This window comes from Chiloscyllium plagiosum, unplaced genomic scaffold, assembly GCF_037043375.1.
Source record: "Chiloscyllium plagiosum isolate Xiang-an unplaced genomic scaffold, Cpla_swu_hap1 HiC_scaffold_10, whole genome shotgun sequence".
Classification (NCBI taxonomy): domain Eukaryota; kingdom Metazoa; phylum Chordata; class Chondrichthyes; order Orectolobiformes; family Hemiscylliidae; genus Chiloscyllium; species Chiloscyllium plagiosum.
In genome coordinates this window covers 62,587,881-62,606,828 of record NW_028270148.1, presented here as the reverse complement: position 1 = coordinate 62,606,828, position 18,948 = coordinate 62,587,881, and the positions used below count along the sequence as shown (strand labels likewise).

At 40.1% G+C, this 18,948-nt stretch overlaps 1 protein-coding gene across 11 annotated transcripts in view; it reads left to right on the top strand.

Annotated features, from left to right (window-relative positions):
- ccdc88ab (coiled-coil and HOOK domain protein 88ab) overlaps positions 1-18,948 on the top strand; it is a 399,202-nt gene that overhangs the window by 8,785 nt on the left and 371,469 nt on the right. For all 11 annotated transcript variants that reach the window (XM_043696005.2, XM_043696000.2, XM_043696008.2 and 8 more), the window contains exon 3: positions 11,822-11,930. In XM_043696005.2, the coding sequence (XP_043551940.1) occupies positions 11,822-11,930 (109 nt within the window). The remainder of the gene's footprint in view (positions 1-11,821; positions 11,931-18,948) is intronic.

Here is an 18,948-nt window from a genome sequence, read left to right as displayed (position 1 = left end):
ACATCTAAACAATATTTGAATAGGTACACAAATGGGAACAGTTTGGAGGCATATTGGCCAAGTGCTGGCAAGTGGGGCCAATTTAGTTTGGGGAAATTTGGCTGCATGGACCAAAAGGTCTGTTTCTGTGCTGTATCACTCTATGGCAGAATAGTTAAAATGTGGGACTTTGTTAACATATGAGTGGTTGTGATTTATAGAACCATTGCATTTAAGGGAGTTGCAGAGATACACAAAGGATTGACCAATCTTGTTGGTAGTTCCAGACAGTGTGGGAATCAATCAGGAATGGAGATTAAATGAGTAACTTAGAACTAAGTGATATGCCAAAAGATGTCTATATTCTATTGCATAATTTTGCAAGATATTGCTAATTTCAAAAGAATAACTAGTTTTGAAGATTCATGGTTGTATAATTTTATCACTGAATAGTTGGCAACAATGAAGTTAGCATGGTTAATTTCATGTAATTTTTGTTGTCACTGTACCTTGGGTCACTATAATGTGAGATAATAGTTTTAGTTCTGAGTTATGTTGATTAATTGATTAGAGTTTTGGATTCAAGGCTTGATATCTTCCCCTGAGAAAGGGAAATGTTCAATTTTCATAATTGCAAGGATCACCCAGGAATCTCACAATTAATCGACTCTCTTGGAATTAGAGGTGACTGAGCACATTGGTAGTGTCTCTTTGAGTCAGGAGGCCAGAGTTCAAATCCCACCACCTCCAGTTGTGTGTAATGTCTCCAAACTAGTTGATGTAGAAAATACATGGATTAGAAGTGTGACATGTTTTCTTTTAAAAATGAAACTGTAAAGATGCTTGGATGGGGTGATTTTTGCAAAGTTACATTGAAAACATTTTAATTATTTCTTATATCTCAGCTGATTACAATTGGATTTGACAAATGTTAAAAGGTGTATTTGTTATACTGAATAGTAATTGTTGATTTAACAGCAAAAAAAAGAGTGGAAATGCCAGTAATAAGGCTGAAATAGACCAGCAGGAGGCTGGAAGAACACAGCAAGCCAGTCAGGAGGTGAAGTTGATGTTTTGGGTGTAACCCTTCAGGACTGGGGGTGGGTGTAAGAGGAGCTGCAGATAAAGGGGATGACGGGGGCAAGGTGAAGTGGGGATAGTGAAGACAGGCCGAGGGTATGACCTGGTTGGTCCAGGGGAGGAATGAATCAGGTTGGTGACAGGGAAGCTACCCTCTACCTGTCTTCACCTATCCCCACTTCACCACCCTGCCCCCACCACCCCCTTTATCTGCAGCTCCCCCTACACACATCCCCAGTCCTGAAGAAGGGTTATACACAAAACGTTGACTTCTCTATCTCATGATGCTGCCTGGCTTGCTATGTTCTTCCAGCTTCCTGCCTGTCTGTTTTGGATTCCAGCATCTGCAGCTTGTTTATTGCCTCTAAAAAAGAAGGTTGAAACCATTAGGTGATGCAAATTTCATTTTCTGGGTGGTGGGCTTTTCAATTTGTATTACTTAAAAATAAAGAATAAATAATTAAATATTTTGCCTCTTTCCTAAAACATTTTGAGCAGTTACCAAAATGTTATCAACTTGGTGGGCAAACACAATATGGCATTCTTCAGAATTTAAATTTATTTTACCTCAAACTAATTTTCTTGAATTCTAGGGGCTCATTACGTTTCATATTTGCTTGCCAAAGATTAATGCTGCCCATTGAAAGCTTTGCTGTTTCCAGTTGAGGAATTACTATCTGTACATGCATTTTAATTCTTGTTTTCTTTGGGGCCATTTTACACACAAATCATAACGTGAAACAGATTTATTTTGTTCTGTGTACTAGTTGATCATGAAGTAGCCCCTTTTTCCTAAATCTGAAGTTTAATTCTGGACCAAAGTACACTTAAAAAAAAATTATAAGCTGACATTCCTGTGCATCCTGTATGATACAAAATATTATTTTGGTAACTCATTTTCAATTCAATTTCAGATCTTCGTCTCATCAGTGTTTTATGGATAGCTCAATTCAGTCTTAATATTTTACTACTTTGAACAGTCATGCTAAGTCAGCGGTATTTCAATTTTAAAAATAGCTTTAGTGGCTAAAGCTATATCCTCCACCAAATTTTGTAGTTTAACATGAAATGCTTCATTGAATATCGCATTGCACACAACTTGCTCCTGGTGCACCAGAAACTAATAGTTCAAATCCAGTCATTGACAGATGGTCAGATATTTGTTGGTTGATTGGAGTCTAGTTTTAAGCTCTGCTGGAGCTTCCATTAAGTTATCAAATTTCAGATCCAATGAGTTCTGGTCAATGTGTCATTGATTTCTAATGGTTAACTGTATGAAATCATTACTTCTTGTGCGGGGAAGGAGCTTAAGTGAGGTTGACTGCTTTTTTTTATTTGTTTAAAATATTAAATTTGTATTTATAATGGAGAAGGACTGGACGACTAGTTTCTTGTAGTTCAAATGAAATTGATGTCAGTTGTCATAAGTAGGTTACTCAAAAATGCAAAGAGCTGTAGGTCATTCTTTGTACTGTGCTGTCTATTGACTTTGTTGGGAATTTGCCTATTTCACTTGGCATCTTGTCAGTGAAGCATTCTAATTTTCTGGTTTACAAAGAAATCCATTCATCTGTAGTATGCCTACTGTCCTGGAAAGCATCTGCATACTGACAATGGAGTTAACTTTCAGCACTATATTATTCGATTGGATAAATACAGTTTTTTTTTCCCAGTGAAATCTCAATTACAAACATGATCTGAGTCCAGGATGAATCTTAGAGGAGAGGGAGCAGGTGGTGAGGATGGAGAAGTTGCAAGGAAGTTGGGGGACTAATCAAGACTTGGAGGTTGCAAGGAATTTCAGGGGTAATGGAGACAGGAAGGCTTTGTGGTGGTTGGTTCATAGGGTACCGTTTGGATGGGAGGAAGAGAGATAGTGGACATAGTAAAAAGAAATAATGCTGCATGTGTGGGGATCACTGGGCTGGCTGGAGGAGATGGAGGCTGCACAATGAGGGGTAAAGCAAGAGTGAGGTTGTACAGAGGGAACACCTGGGATATAAGAGGGGAGGTTGTAAAAGGAAATTAAAGATTTTAGCTGTCAAAGGGAATACTTGAAGTTGAATCCTGCCTTGTGCCTTGTGGTTGACATGGTGTATAGGCTTTGGAGTCTGAAGGTGAGTTACATTTGACAGAGTTCACAGCGTTTGACCCACTTTTGTAGCTATGGGTCACGTTCAGTCTCTGGTCAATAACAACTCTTAGGATATTGGTTAGTGATGGATTTAGTGACCCGTAATACCTTTTTGAATGTGAAGAGGAGTTGCTTAGCTTTTCTGTTGCAGATGATCATTGTCTTGCTGTTGCGTGACCTATATCTTATCACTTGCCACATATATACGAACCTGGATTTCGAACAAGTCTTGTTGCATATGGGTACCAAATGCTTTAATATCTATGGTGAACGGCGCTGAAGTTTGCGCAGTCAGCAACAAATATCCCAACTTCTGATTTTGTGATAGGAAGACCATTAAAGCAACTGAAAGTGGATGAATCCATGGCAATTCTCTGAGGAAGTCCCTGGAACAATCTGCTGGGAGCAACCATTTCTATAATAAGTGTGACTCCCAAGAGGGGTGTCTCTTCACACCACAGAGCCACACTTGCCCATTACCTCCATTTGAGGTTACATAATGCAACCTGGTGTCAAGGGCAGTCACTGTCTCATTGCCTGTGAACTTTTGTCCATTTTTCGGCCAAAGCTGTAATGTGGTCAGGAGCTAGGTGACCCTGGGAGAACCTAAATACATTAATCACATTTGATGTTAGAGACTAGCTAGTTACCACAGGAAATTTTGTCCTTTTTTTTGTGGACTGGACAAACTGGGGAGTTTGGCATCTATCTGACAGATGAAATGTTGTAGCTATAGTGAAAGTCTAAGGGGATGTCTGGTTCTGGAGCACAAGTCTTCACTACCATTGATGGAATGTTTTCAGGGGACCATAATCTTTTTGTAGTATCCAGACCTTCAACCATTTCTTTTATCACATGGAGTGAATTTGGAGACTTGCAACTAACTAAGCTGGGAACCTCAATGCAAGATAGGTCATCCATTTGGCACTTATGAGTGAAGGTGTTAGCAAATGTCAACCCTGTCCTTTATACTGGTATCCTGGGCACCCCCATTCATAAAGATAATCTTTTATTTAACTGTCTATCACCATATGTGGCTGTTACAGAGATTTGATCTGATTTGCTGGTTTAGATCACATGGGAATCAGTGAGTTTAACAATTCGATACAAAATTGGCTTGATGGTAGGAGACGTGGTGGAGGGTTATTTTTTTGGAGTGGAGGCCTGTGACCAGCAGTATTCCACAAGGATCTGTACTGGGTCCATTTTTGTTTATCACTTAAATGATTTGGATGTGCATATAGGAGGCATGGTTAGTAGGTTTGTGGATCACCCCAAAATTAATGGTATACTTGACAATGAAGAAGGCTATAAGAGATTATTTAGGTCAATGGGCTGAGGAGTGGCTGATGAACTTTAATTTAGATAAATGTGAGATTTTGTATTTTGGTAAAACAAACTAGGGCAGGACTTAAACAATTAACAGTAGGACCCTGGGTAGTGTTGTAGAACAGAAGCCTTGAGTCCAGATACATAAGTCTTTTGAAATTTGCGTCACTGGTAGATGGGGCAATTTAAGAAGGCACTTAGCATACTGAGAGTAGGAGTTGGGATGTTAGGTTGAGGTTGTACATGACATTGGTGAGGCCACTTCTGGAGTACTATGTGCAGTTCTGGCCATCTTATCAAAGAAAGATCTTAGTAAATTGGAGAAGGTTCAGAAAAGACTTGCCATAATGTTGTCGGGAATGGAGGGTTTGAGTTATAAGGGTAGGCTGGGTCTTTTCTCACTAGCGTAGAAAGTTGAGGGATGATACTAGAGGTTTATAAAGTCATGAGGGGCATAGATAAGGTGAATAGCAAAAGTCTCTTCCCTAGGATGAGGGAGTTCAAAACTAGGGGGCATCTTTTTAAGGTAAGAAGAGATTTTAAAAAGGACACGGAAGCAACTTTTTTACACTGTTCCAGTGTGGAATGAACTGTCGGAGGAAGTGGTGGATACAGGTACATTAGACCATTTTAAAAGACATTTGGATAAGTACATGAACAGGAACGGTTTAGAGGGAAATGGGCTAAATGCAGGTAAGTGGGACTAACTTAGTTTGGGAACATGGTTGGTATGAACTTGTTGGATGAAGGGCCTGTTTCACTGCTGAGTGACAATGACTCTGACTCTGACGTAGTCTTGTAGCTTCGGCAGATAACTTATTTTCTTAGGTATTGGAGCGACTCCTAGTCAGTCCTCCTGAATTCTTCTTTCATCCAATGTTGATTACCTGGCTTAACAACTGAAAGAATTGCAGATGCTGCAATTCTGAAACAAATTGTCGGAAAAGCTCAACAGGATCGGCAACATCTGTGAAGAGAAATCAAAGTTAATGTTTCTGGTCCAGTGACCCTTTTCAGACATGGTAATTAGGAAAACGCTGATGGTTTTTAAAAAAGAAAGATAAAAATCCTAGCTACCACTTTTATTATTTTAGTATTTAACTCATTGTCGCATCTCTTCCACATGGACCCATTTTGAAGTTCTGGTCATATCTGACAGAATTTCCATTCCTAACTCTTTTTTTCTTGTCCATAGTTATTAACTTCACTCTTAGTACTGATGTTTGACCAGGTGTTTGCTAAAACTCCTTTCGATAGCCATATTACATTCCTTAGTGACTGCCTTTGGCTCAAGCTCTTGCCACGTGGATTCAAACTCAAGTTTCATCCTTTGTTTTGAATCATCTCAGGATCATCCAGGTATCTCCATAATGTTCAATGTTCCACAGACAGTACCGCTTCACACTAGCTCCGAGCACACTTTTTAAAAAAAAATTTGTCTCTTTTTAAGACATCAAGGAACACAAGTTGCAACAACAAGTTGCCCATGGTCCTCTAGAACCTTGCTCCCCTCCCCTTCCCTTTGATTCCAACTGCCCCCTCAATCCCACCTTCTGTTGTGTATTTACTACTACTTCTCACTTTCCACTCTGATGCTGAATGCTCTGTACTCAAAGGTCTCTGTTGTATCCCTCTGCAACTCTACCTTAATGAAATTCCAGCATGTGACGTTCTATTCTTGGCAGAGTCCTACAGCAGGGAGGCAGGCCCTTTTTGGCCCAAACTGGTCCATGCTAACTAAAATGTCCATCCACACTAACCCATTTCCCTGCACTTGGCCCAAATCCTCCTAAACCTGTTTTCTATCCATGTATTTGTCCAAGTGCCTTTTAAATGTTGGTAATGTATCTGCTTCAACCACTTCTACTGGGAACTCGTTCCAACCACCCTCTTTCTTTTTTTTTAAAAGGAATTGTTCCTCATGTTCTTTTTTTTTTGTTGTTCTTTCCCTCCTCTAACCTTTTTTTAAACTGGTCCTCAATTTCCCCAACCCTGGGAAAACATTGATTGCATTCACCCTATACATTCCTCTCATGATCTTCTACACTTCTCTTAAGATCTCTTCCCCCCCCCCCCCCCGCCCCCCCCCCCCCCACCCCCACCTCCTATGCTCTTTTTAAAAAAAAAAATGTCCTAGCTTGTTCAACCTCTCCCTATAACTCAGACCATTGAGTCCTGGCAACATTGTTTTATATTTCTTCTGCACTCTTTCCAGTGTGATGACATCCTTCCTGTAGCAAGGTGACCAAAACTGAACACAATACTCCAAGTGCGGCCTCAATGTCCTGTACAACTGCAACATAACTTCCCAACTTCTCTATTGTGCCTGACTGATGAAGGTCAGTGTGCCAAAAGCTTTCTTCACTACCCTGCAATGACTCCACTTTCTGAGAACCATGCACCTGAACTCCAAGATCTCTGTTCCACGGCACTCCTTAAGGCCCTACTGTTCACCATGAAACTCCTACCTTGATTTGACTATTCAAAATGCAAATATTTATCTATATTAAACTTCATTTTCCACTTCTCAGCCTGCTTCCCCAGGTGATCAAGGTCCTGCTGCAATTTGATAACCTTCCTCACTAACTGTGATACCACCTAGCTTAGTGTCATCTGCAAACTTATTAATCGTGCCTTGTATATTCTCATCCAAATCGTTGATATTGACAACAAACAGCAATGAGCCTAGCACCAAACCCAGAGGCACTTCACTAGTCACATGTCTCTAGTTTGATAAGTCTGTCCACTATTACCCTCTGCTTCCTAACATCAAGCCAATTGTGTATCCAATTTACCAGCTCGTCCTGGATTCCATGTGATCTAACCTTCCAGAACAGCCTCCAAGTGGAACCTTAAGGCTTTACTGCAATCCATATAGGCCAAGTCTACTGCCCTGCACTTGTCAACCTTCCTGGTCACTTCTTCTTCAAAGAATTCTAACAAATTTGTGAGGCATGATCTCCCTCTTTTGATACCTTTGCCTCCATGCCCATTTTCTTTGGACAAGAGTCCTCTCCCTGTCCTACAGATCCCTTCACCCAGCTCCAACGCTCTCCCTCCCTTTGGCATTTTACTGCACTTTACCTTTTCTTTGAGAACTGTTGACATGGCATTGGTCACCTCAATTTCTCTGCCTGCTTCACCCATTCCAACATATCTCTCTGAATTGACTGTACGCTGCCAACAAATCCAACTCTGACTTGGTGATTTAAGTTTGCTGACAAGAGTGGTACAGTTTTTTGTCTTGTGGACTGACCTCTACATTGCAGAGGCTGATCGCAGCTCACAGGTACTTTCTCCTTGAACCATGACCCCTCCATGGAACATCAAACCATTGAGTCCGTTATGGTCACTAACATTACTTGATCTGGTGAACCATCCTGTCCGCCACCACCCTTCACCTGGCCAAGCTTATCCTTGCCCTGAACAGCTTTTCTTTTAATTCCTGTCACTTCCTTCAGGTTAAAGGGGTGGCCATGGATAGCCACATGGTCTCCAATTATGCTTGCCTCTTTGTGGGTTATATGCAACATTCCTTGTTCCAGTCCTTTTCTGGCTATCACTGATAACACTTTCTCTAGTGTTGCTTCCCTCACCTGTTCAGAATTGGCAGAGTTTATCAATTTTACCACCAATTTCCAACCTGCGCTCTCATTTTTACCTGGTCCATCTCTGACTCCTCCATTCCCTTCCTCGACATCTGATTTCATTTTTGGGGATAGGCTGGCCACCAATATCCAATACAAAGCAACCAACTCCCACAGTTACTGTTTAACTATACATTCTCACATCCTGCTTCCTGTTCCATTTTTCCCGTTTTTCTGTCGCATCTGTTCTGATGATGTCAGCTTTAAAAAGGGGACTTCTGAAATGTCCACCTGTTGCTCAACCAATGATTTCCATGCCCTGTAACTGACAAGGCCCTCAGCCGAGTCCAACCCATCTTCTGCACTTCAGCCCTCAGCCCCCACCCCTTCCCTCCCACAACTGCATTAGGGTCTCCCTTGTCCTCACATACCGTCTGACCAGCATCCACATCCAAAAGATCGTTAGCTGTCATTCCACTACCTCCAACAGGATGCCATCATCAGACACACATTCACCTCCCTACCATTGTCAGCCTTTCGCAGGGACCTCTAGGTCACCCTGGTCCACTTCTTCACTCCCAACACATCTCACCTGGACACATATACAGATACGCACTTCAGGTGAAGCTGTGCCTTTCCTGCACCTCAATTTCCGCAATGTTATAGGAGACCACATTGCAGTAGACGAGTTTAAGTGTAGATTGGGTGACTGCTTTGCAGAAGACCTATGTTCTGTCTGCAAAAAAACACTCTGGTTGTCTTCAACACATCACCTCGTTCGCTGACCAATATTACTGTCTGTGGCTTGCTACGGTGCTCCAGCAAAGCTTGGCGCTAGCTGGATGAAGCAGCTCATTTTATGCTTGGGAACTTTGCAGCCTTTTGGACTTAACATAGAGTTCAACAATTTTAGGGCTTGAGGCACATTCTCTGTGTCCTTATCCCAACCCCCACACACCAGGCCTTGTTATCACACGATCTGCTACTACCCACAATCCATTGTTAGCCATTCATTCTCCTAAGCTGATTTGTTATCCACTCTTCCTTTCTGTCCAATTATTTTTCCTCTCTGGCTCTTTTATCCCCCAACACTCCAACCTATTTTCTGCATAAAAACTATTTTTTTTCCCTAGTTGCCATCAGTTCTGAAGAAGGCTCACTGAATGTTAACTCTGCCTCTCCACAGATGCTGCCAGACCTACTGAATTGATCCCCTGGCTTGATGGTGGAGTAGGTAATATGCCAGGCCATGAGGTTACAGATTGTAGTTGAATATAACGGTCATGTTGCCCTGTTGATGCCTAGTTTTGTTACTAAATCCCTTTGAAATATATTTCATGGATAATATACTTCAAGTTTACAAACATAGATTAGTTTAGCAATTTTAAGAAGGTCAATACTTTGCTCTACCAAATATCCTTGTTCTATTACATGTCTAACACTGAAATACCACTTCAAGGTAATGAAGTGTTGACTTTCCTCATCAATGTTATGACTTCACTGTCCATTTTTAAATTGGTTAGTTTAGGCTTCCTCTTTGTTAACTGCAGTGTAGTTGCTAGGGAACCTTTTGATCAATGTACGATATTTTGTAGTTTTGAGATGAGAGGGAAACCACTGGGAGTTTGTAATGACTGTACAAAAGAAGTTAGTTAAAATCGAATCATCCTCCAAGGAATCCACTGTTCAGCTTGCAAGAATTTCCTTTTAAAGTAAAAGCCTTTTAGGCCTATAGTAACAGTTAAAGCATTAATGGTTGAAAACATTCATTTAATAATAAATGTATTAATAATCAGACAATTCAGTAATTTAGACTCAGCAGTATACAGAGGAACCTCTTATCTGAATGAGTTGGTGGGGGGTGGCACTATTTTTCGTTTTGATAATTGATTATTCGGTTAATTGATTTCCTCTGGGGCTCGGAGTTTTCTGCTCCCCATTTTAGGAGACTCGGCAAAAGCACAATGCATGTGAGACCCTGCCCCACCCCTCCACCCCACCATCCCTCCATCCCACCATCCATCCCCACCTACCATCTGCTCCAACCCTATCCAACTCCACCGCCTGCACCCCTGTCCACCCCGTTCCCCCACGGCAGCCAGAGTTGCTGCCTCTGTGGGGTAAGTTTCCATAGAGCCCGCATGCACACGACATTTTGACAGGTTCCACCTCTGCCCTATAAGGGCAATGTTGGAGAGATTATCTGGGGAAGGGGGATTCAGGGTTCACCCCTGCGTAGAAATCAAGAGAGATTAGATTAGATTACTTAGTGTGGAAATAGGCCCTTCGGCCCAACAAGCCCACACCGACCCTCCGAAGAGCAAGCAACCCACCCAGACCCATTCCCCTACACTTAGCCCTTCACCTAACTCTACGGGCAACTTAGCATGGTCAAATCACCTAACCTGCACATTTTTGGACTATGGGAGGAAACCGGAGCACCCGGTGGAAACACACGCAGACACAGGGAGAATGTGCAAACTCCACACAGTTGCCAGAGGCCAGATTTGAACCTGGATCTCTGGCACTATGAAGTAGCAATGCTAACCACTGTGCCACCATGCCGAGAGAGAGAGAGAGACACAGACAGACATCATTTAGAGACTGTGCCTGGACTGTCCAAGATTATTCTTGGCAGCATTTTAGTGAGCCATGTTCATTTCTAATCATGGTACATGTAAACAAAAGATGCGATCAGGGATGAAACCGCTCTTTGATATTTTTCTGTCGGGACCTTGAGATCCCCTTTGGATAATCTGATGTTAGGATAATTGAGGTTCCTCTAAATTTTTTTTTTTTAAAAACTGTCACGTCGTGTGGTAAATTTTATATTATCTCAACTATTGTACTAAACTGTGTTATTTAAGCTTTATTGTATTGGATGATATTGTACTCCAATAATAATGACATTTGATATCTGTTGTATCTGAAACAAATGTTGGGAATTCCCAGCAGGTCTATATGTGGAGCAAAAACAAAGTTAACTTTGACGGATTAATGGTCTTTCATCATATTTGGAAATTGATAGAAATGGAATGGGTCAGTAATGAATGAAGGGGAAAAGGTAGTGGTTTCTTTTCTTTAAAACTCTCAATTAGACAAGATGGGAGATTTGCATTTCCATATTCGTGTTGTGTTCAAATTTGGCTACAGTACACTTCTTTCTCTAAATTCATGTATGTATTGTAAACAGTTGTAGTCCCAACACTCGTCCTTGTTGAACCCCACTGGTTACAGGTCAGTAACTTGGAAAAAGAACACTTCATCCTCATTCTGTTTCCTACCCATTAGTGAATTCTCCATCTGTGTTTCCACTATGATGGGCTCCGATTTATGACAACCTTTTTTGAGGTACCTTGTCAAATTCCTCCTGGAAACCCGAAAACAAAATGCTCATTGGTTCCCCTCTATCCATGCAGGTTGAGACGTTCTTTTAAAATGCTAAATTAGTCAAGACCCTCCATCTTTTCATGAAGTGATTCTGAATGTGCATGATTAGATTATGATTTTTCAAATGTGATTGGAATTAATTCTTCCAGTGTTTTAGCAGTTTTGTATTGTCAATATTCTATCCACACTCTTACTTTCTCTGGCAATTCTAATTTGTTCCTGTTTTTAAAAACTATCAAGGAAGTATGATGGCTGGCCGTGTTTAGTGTTTTCTGTCCAAGCAGAATATTTAACCTTAATTTTGTGTTATTTTGTCTTTCAGTAACCCTAAATCAGAAAATCAAAGACTAAACAAGGAAATAAACAATGATTTGTCACTCCGAATTCAAAATTTATCTAGTTTGGTGCATCATATTAAATTGTATTATCAGGTAAGTGGTAATTTAAGCAAATCTTCTGCTTTCATTCAAATGTATCTTATTTTTGGGTCTCCTTCCATTGCTAGTGTTTTATCCATTTTACCAATCATGTACGTATTTGGAACTATGCAAACGGTATTCAATTTTTAAAACTCATACAATATCTGTCTCCTCTTGGGATAAAGCTTTCTGCCCAAAAGAAAATTGGGGAAGTAAAAATAACCTGATTTGCTGTCACATTCTTGGCACATTACTCCAAGACTTACTTCATTGTTTAAATTGGTGTTAAGATTGTGGCTTCTTCGAACTTCTCAATTTTATGGTGATTAAACTTTACTTTGCTCTTTGCAAATGCATCAACCAGAGACACACTTTTCTTTTCTAGCTTTTCATAATTTCTATCATCTTTCCCTCGTAACCTTCTTTTCCAGTGATATAATAGCTTCCCCTCAAACTCGGCTAGGAATTTTTTTATCGTTGCAACAAAAGTGTTGTTTGTAGGATGCTAATTCTCTTTTTTTTTTAAATTTTTAGCTGCTTGCTTGAATCCAGTGATATGTGATCTTGACATGAAACTCAGTTTGAGTCTCCACAGTTCTTCCATCACAGACCACTTACTTTTTATGTTATTAATATTGCACTTAGCATGTGCTTGTTTTTGGGATGGCAACACTTTGAATTGGAACTCCAAAGATGAGTTTGTTTTTAACAATATTCAATGGTAGCTCTGTGGTATGATCACAAACTGGCTTTTGAGAGTCTATATCTCTTAATTAAATTTAAATTTCACCAGCTGCCATAGTGTTATTGAATATTAATCTGGAACTCTGGATTATTAACTCAGTGGTAACATCACTGGGCCACTGCTTGCTTCCAATCCAAGTGGCGTCTAAACCCTGTTAGACAATTTTTCAGTTTTAAAAAAAAAAATGGTCTCCTTTCACTCCCTTGATTTTACAAAAACTAAGGATGTGGCTCTGACTACCTGCATGGGCCCCAGTTATGCCTCTCTCTTTGTGGGGTGCATAGAATATTCCTTGTTCCAATCCTACTCTGGTCCTTCCCCACAATCTTGCTTCGGTGCATTGATGACATGGGTGCCTCTTCTTTAAATCTTTTTGATTCCATTGAATTCCATCCTGCTCTCTTTCATCTGGTCGACCTGACTGCTCCCATATGCTATCTTTGTATTTCTGGGGATAGGCTGACCACTGATATCCATGGCTGACCACTGATATCCACTGCAAACCACTAATTCCCACAGTTACCTTCGTTATGCATCTTCATGCCCTGCTCCCTGTAAGGACTCCATTCTGTTCTCCCAGTTTCTCTATTGCATCTGTTTGGGTGATGACTCATTCTCCAACGGGTGGGATTGCTAACATCCACCATTTTCCTCAACCAAGGATCCCCTATCACCGTGGTTAATGGGGCCCCAGGCTGTGTTCTGACCATTTTTCCATCCTTTTGTCCACACCCCTTTTCCTTTGCTCCCAGAACACCAATACAATCCCCCAATCTTCACTTTCCATCCTACCAACGTCTGCATCCAAAGGATCATAGACTGTCATTTCTGTTAACTCCAGACACACTTTCCCCTCCCTTGTCAACATTTCATGGACTGTTTCCTTTGGGACACCCTGATTCTTTCGTCCATTCCCAGCACTTCCTCACAGCACATTCCCGTGCAATTACAGAAGATGCACCACTTGCTGTTTACCTCTTCTTTATCTAAGGTTCTAGACTCCCTTTCCAGGTGAAATTAGTGATTCACCACTACTTCACTGAAGCTAGTCAACTGTATTTGCTGCTCAATGTGCTTTCCTCTACATTGGAGACATGAATTACAGGCTGGATGCCTGCTTTACAGGGCATCCAAGCTCATTTGATAAAGATGATCGAGCTTCCAGTTTCCTGCCACTTCACATCATATTTGCCTCATGCCTGCAGGAATGATCCACTTGAGGCTTACTCCAAGCTGGAAGAATAGCATCTCCTCATCCACTTGAGAATCTAAGCCTTTGAATCTCTATACAGTTCAATATTAGAGCCAAAATACTTCCATGTCCTTTATCCACCTCCACACCCCAGGCCCTGTCATAACATGGGCTGCTTTCAGCCACATTACCAGCTTTATCTCCTTGCCTGGCTTACTATCCACAATCCTTTTCTCTGCTTAAGTTTTTCTGTCTCCACCTATCAGCTCACTTGCTTTACCCTTCACCCTCTCACCTTTTCCTATCTTCTATCATTTTGAGGAAGAGTCACTGAACTTTAAATGTTGACTCAGCATTTTCTCCACAGATGCTACCAGTCCTGTGGTTCTCCAGCAATTTGTTTCTGTTTCATAGCTTTTCCAATATTCCAGAAACACCATCTGAATGGAATCCCTCTGCATCCTTCAGATCTCATATTGTGTTCTGCTGTGAATTGGCAATCTTGACTGTGAATCCAGATGTTTTCAAAATTGCTTACATTATTTACAAATCCACTGGATTTGCTTCAATCTTGGTCTTCAACATTTGAGCTTTGTAAGCCACCACTGCTTTGCTTTTGTTGATTTTGTATTTCACTTCCCTCTTCACTGCAGTTACATTAGTATCATGCACCTGATCTGTCACATTATCTTACTCAATCTTTTAGTCCTGATAATTCTTTTAATTTTGGCAAGCCCTTAAACCTATTTCTTGTACCACCAACTCTGCATTTCAGTTCTCTGTATCTCCTCTTCGCACTCTCTTGATGTGATGTGCAGATGCTCTTCAACTAGAAGTAATTTTGCCATTGAAATTACAGTAGCTGAGTAAAAGAGGTCTGGTGTGCGTTTGAATTACAGCAACATCTGTGCACCATTGTATTCAATTTGAGTGACCATCTAGGGAGTGTGATGTTAGGATCTCCATTAAATTGTTAATCCTATACATCCTGGAAAATTTTGGCAGTTACATGAGGAAAACATTGTTCTGTTCTTTAAATACCTTGGGCTCTTGCTGTGTATTTTCTAGATAAACACAGCTTCAGATTTGTAATTTTTTTTCCCAGGTAATTTTCGTAAAGGTTCAATTAGAAGTTCTTAACAAGTATGATAGCATAGTGTTAAGGGCATATGGAACTAATTTGTTTGGTTTCAGGCCAGGATTACTAGGCCTGCAAAGGTTTTGTAAAGAAAATGGATATAATGCCTCCAGTTCCTCCTCCAAATCTGGCTATGTTTTTTTTTAGGATAACCCAGCAAAGGTGGGTACATAATGATTTACATTTGGGCAAATTAGCCTGAAAATTATTAACTTTGCCCTGAATCATGTTGTATGGAGTCAAACTTGAACAAAGAGACATCCAGATCACCAATGATTAGATTAGATTACTTTAGATTAGATTACTTAGTGTGGAAACAGGCCCTTCGGCCCAACAAGTCCACACCACCCCGCCGAAGCGCAACCTACCCATACCCTTACATTTACCCCTTACCTAACACTACGGGCAATTTAGCATGGCCAATTCACCTGACCTGCACATCTTTGGACTGTGGGAGGAAACCGGAGCACCCGGAGGAAATCCACGCAGACACTGGGAGAACGTGCAAACTCCACACAGTCAGTCGCCTGAGGTGGGAATTGAACCCGGATCTCTGGCGCTGTGAGGCAACAGTGCTAACCACTGTGCCACCATGCCGTCCACTGTTGAATATCCTCTCCCACTGTTGAATAACTTTTAAGACCCATTGAACACCACTTGAAGGCAGTGTGATTATAAAATTACTTGGGATTGGGAATTTCAGGGTTGCGAAAGTGATTTGGAGGTACCAAAATATGAGCAAGCTGGCTAAGATCATTAGGACACAGCTGACAGACTGTGTGCTTGCAGCAGATTGATTCCAAAGTCACATGTAGTAGATTTCTACCTATAGCAAAATGGTAGGAGCAAGCACTATAGTCAACTAATAAACCATATCTTACCATGCTAGAAGCCTCTTTCCCTGTGTTATAATATTACCACCCTGCTGATTGGCAATTTGAGTGGAGCAATAGACAAAGCAAAGTTGTATACAACAGCTTAAATTTACATGGTACCAATAGCTTAATGTCCCAAAGTGCTTCATGGGCACAATCTAACAACAATTTGATAGTGATCCAACAAAAGCATACACACAACTTTCAGTGAGGTAGATCTTAAAGGACATTTTAAAGAAGGCAAGAGGTGAAGAGCTTTAGGGATGGAATCTTTGAGTGAAAAGTTTGGACAGCTGAGAGGCCCTGGCTATCAGTGGTGGAATAAAGAATGTCAAGGATTCAGGAGACCAGAATTGAAAGAATAAAGCTGTTGGAGGTTTGTAGAGTAGAAAGATCTTAGAATTGGGTGTGGAAGTGAAGACATTGATGAATCTGGTCTCCAGCATGATCAGTAAAGGCATTCAAAGAATGCCTATCAGCATTAGATAATGAGTTATGAGTTCAGATTACGCTAGTAGAATTTACACAAGATCAAAGGCCAACCAGGAGAGCATAAGAATATTCAAAATAGAGATAATAAATGCATGGATAAATATGCTGTGCAGTGGAGATGGACATTATAGGAGTTGAAAGTAGATGGCCTTGGTATGGAGAGTATTAAGTCACAGAATTGGATATACTAGTTAGCTGTAAGACTTGTGTATATAAAAATGAATTGGCACAATATCTCTTGCATGTTTATTAGAATGTTCCCCTACTCCAAAGAGCTCCATAAAATGCTGAAAATAAAGGGGACAGTTTTATGGATCAGAGCTGTACACCAAAAATGTTACTGGTCTAGTTCTCCAATGATGTTATCATATTACATAAGTGGACAGCTAGCAATCTGTTCATTGGTCAAATGCAGCTGGTTGATTAGACACTTAAGGTGCAGCAAATTAATAATTATTTGGAAAAGTGTTTTTTGTTTGAATGTTGAAATTACCTAGGTTCCATCAGTTTCCCACCTAATTTGAAGGCTCCACTTTCACTAACTTGGAAATTTTGAATTATACATTGATATAATAAATTTAAACAACTTTTTTCATTGCTTGGAGAAATCCCAAGTAAAGGCAAAATAAGGAAGTGGTATAGACTAATAATCCTAAGAGCCAGGCTAATACTCTGGGCATTGAATATTTGGATGTGTGAAAAGCTGGATTTCAAAGCTAGCTAAAAGTGTTATGTAAGCATTGTAAATTTTTCAGAAATCCAGTGTCAATTTATAGGGAAGGAAATTTGTTGTCCTTGCCTGGTCTGGTCTACATTTTAACTCCAGACCAACAGCAATATGGTTGACTTTTAACTGCACTTGGAAATGCCAGTCAACTTAATTGCGGATGGGCAATAAATGCCCATGAGTTGAAACATGGCCTCATATCTAAAAAGTATTGTCTAACATGAGATGTCACCTTTTATTCTGATAAAACCTGAAGCTACCTTGGGGCAGTGACCAAAGAAATTCTGGGATTTATGTATTAATCAAAACCTGCATCTTTATTCTAACTGATGTAAAGACTTAATTGCCAACTAAGTTTATTCATTACACTTGCATAAGTTATATGACCCTTTGATCTTTTTGTTTATAAATTCTATGTCCAATGTATTCTCTCTAGCTGCCTAAGGAAGGAGCAGAGGCTTCAAAAGTTTGCAATTGCAAATAAACCTGCTGGACTAAAGCCTGGTGTGATGTGATTTTTGACTTATCTACCCCAATCTATCACTGGCAACTCCACATCATCATTGCACTAGGTCTGGCTGTGGTACATTCTCTATTCAGATAATGTGTATGAATTGCAAATAGTTGGGTACTGAGGACTGTACCCTGTAGCATCCCACTAGTTACATTTGCCAAACAGAAAAAGACCCATTTATCCTGACTTTACTTTCTGTTGGTTAGCTAAACTTCTATCCAAAAGAATATATTTCCTCAAACCCCATGTGATCTTACCTTGGATATTAATCTTTTGTGAGGAACCTTATCAAATGCCTTCTGGAATTCAGATATGCTGTATTTATGGGATCCCCATTACCCACCACTTGTTACATTTTCAAAGAACTTTAGTATGCAAGTTCAACATGAGGAATAGGAATTCTAAAATGGTGGACTGAGACTAGTGTGGATCTTGCAGCTGCTCCTGAGATTGTAGGCTTATTGCTAGATTTACTTCTGGATTTCTTAGTTAGTATATTTCAGTAGTACAAGATTTTTATTTTGATTCTGTTTTTGGTTCTTTTATAGTCAGAAACCCCAAAAGGATTTTTTTTTCAAACAGTTGTGTTAATGGACTTTTGAGAGAGGCCTACATGTGGACAACTCTTTTTTTTTCTCTCTGCAAAATTATATTTGTAGAAGAGATTTTCATTTTTGAACATTGCCAAAGAAATTTTTAAAATCATGAGTTTTTAAATGGAGTTGTTTACAGAGCTTTTGGAGAGTCCTACAAGTAGATGGCTCTGGATTGTGTATTGTTTTAATATCGAAGATTGGAAGCTGTCATTTTTTTAAAATCAGTTGTTCAGCTAAGTGTATTTAAAGTTTATAAGTTTTGGTTTTTTAATAAAAATTTTGCATCTTGATATTCTTATGATCAGGAAAAGTAGTTTAATTTATATACAAGGTGTTATTGAGAGACAGAGTTAGATGCCTATATGTTTAGAGAAATGATTACACAGCAGGATCAGTCAGATGGGTGACTGTCACGAAAAGCAAGGTAGTCCAGAAATCTCCTGTAGGTATTCCCCTCAAACAGATATTCAGTATTGGATACTGTTGAAAAAGATGGTCAGGTTTTGGACACTAAGAATAATCTCATGTTAGACAGGGTTTAACAAAATTTGAAAGAATCGTTATTTTAGACTTCTGTCAAGGGCATAGACAGGAGATTGTGGTAGTGAGTGTGGACCTAGGATAGTATGTTGTTTTCCTGGTGCCAGGATTTAAGGACATCTCAATGTTGAAGCATATTACTAAGGGGAGAACAGAAAAACTGGAACTTATTGTATATATTGGTAGGAATGATATTAAGGATTTACAATCT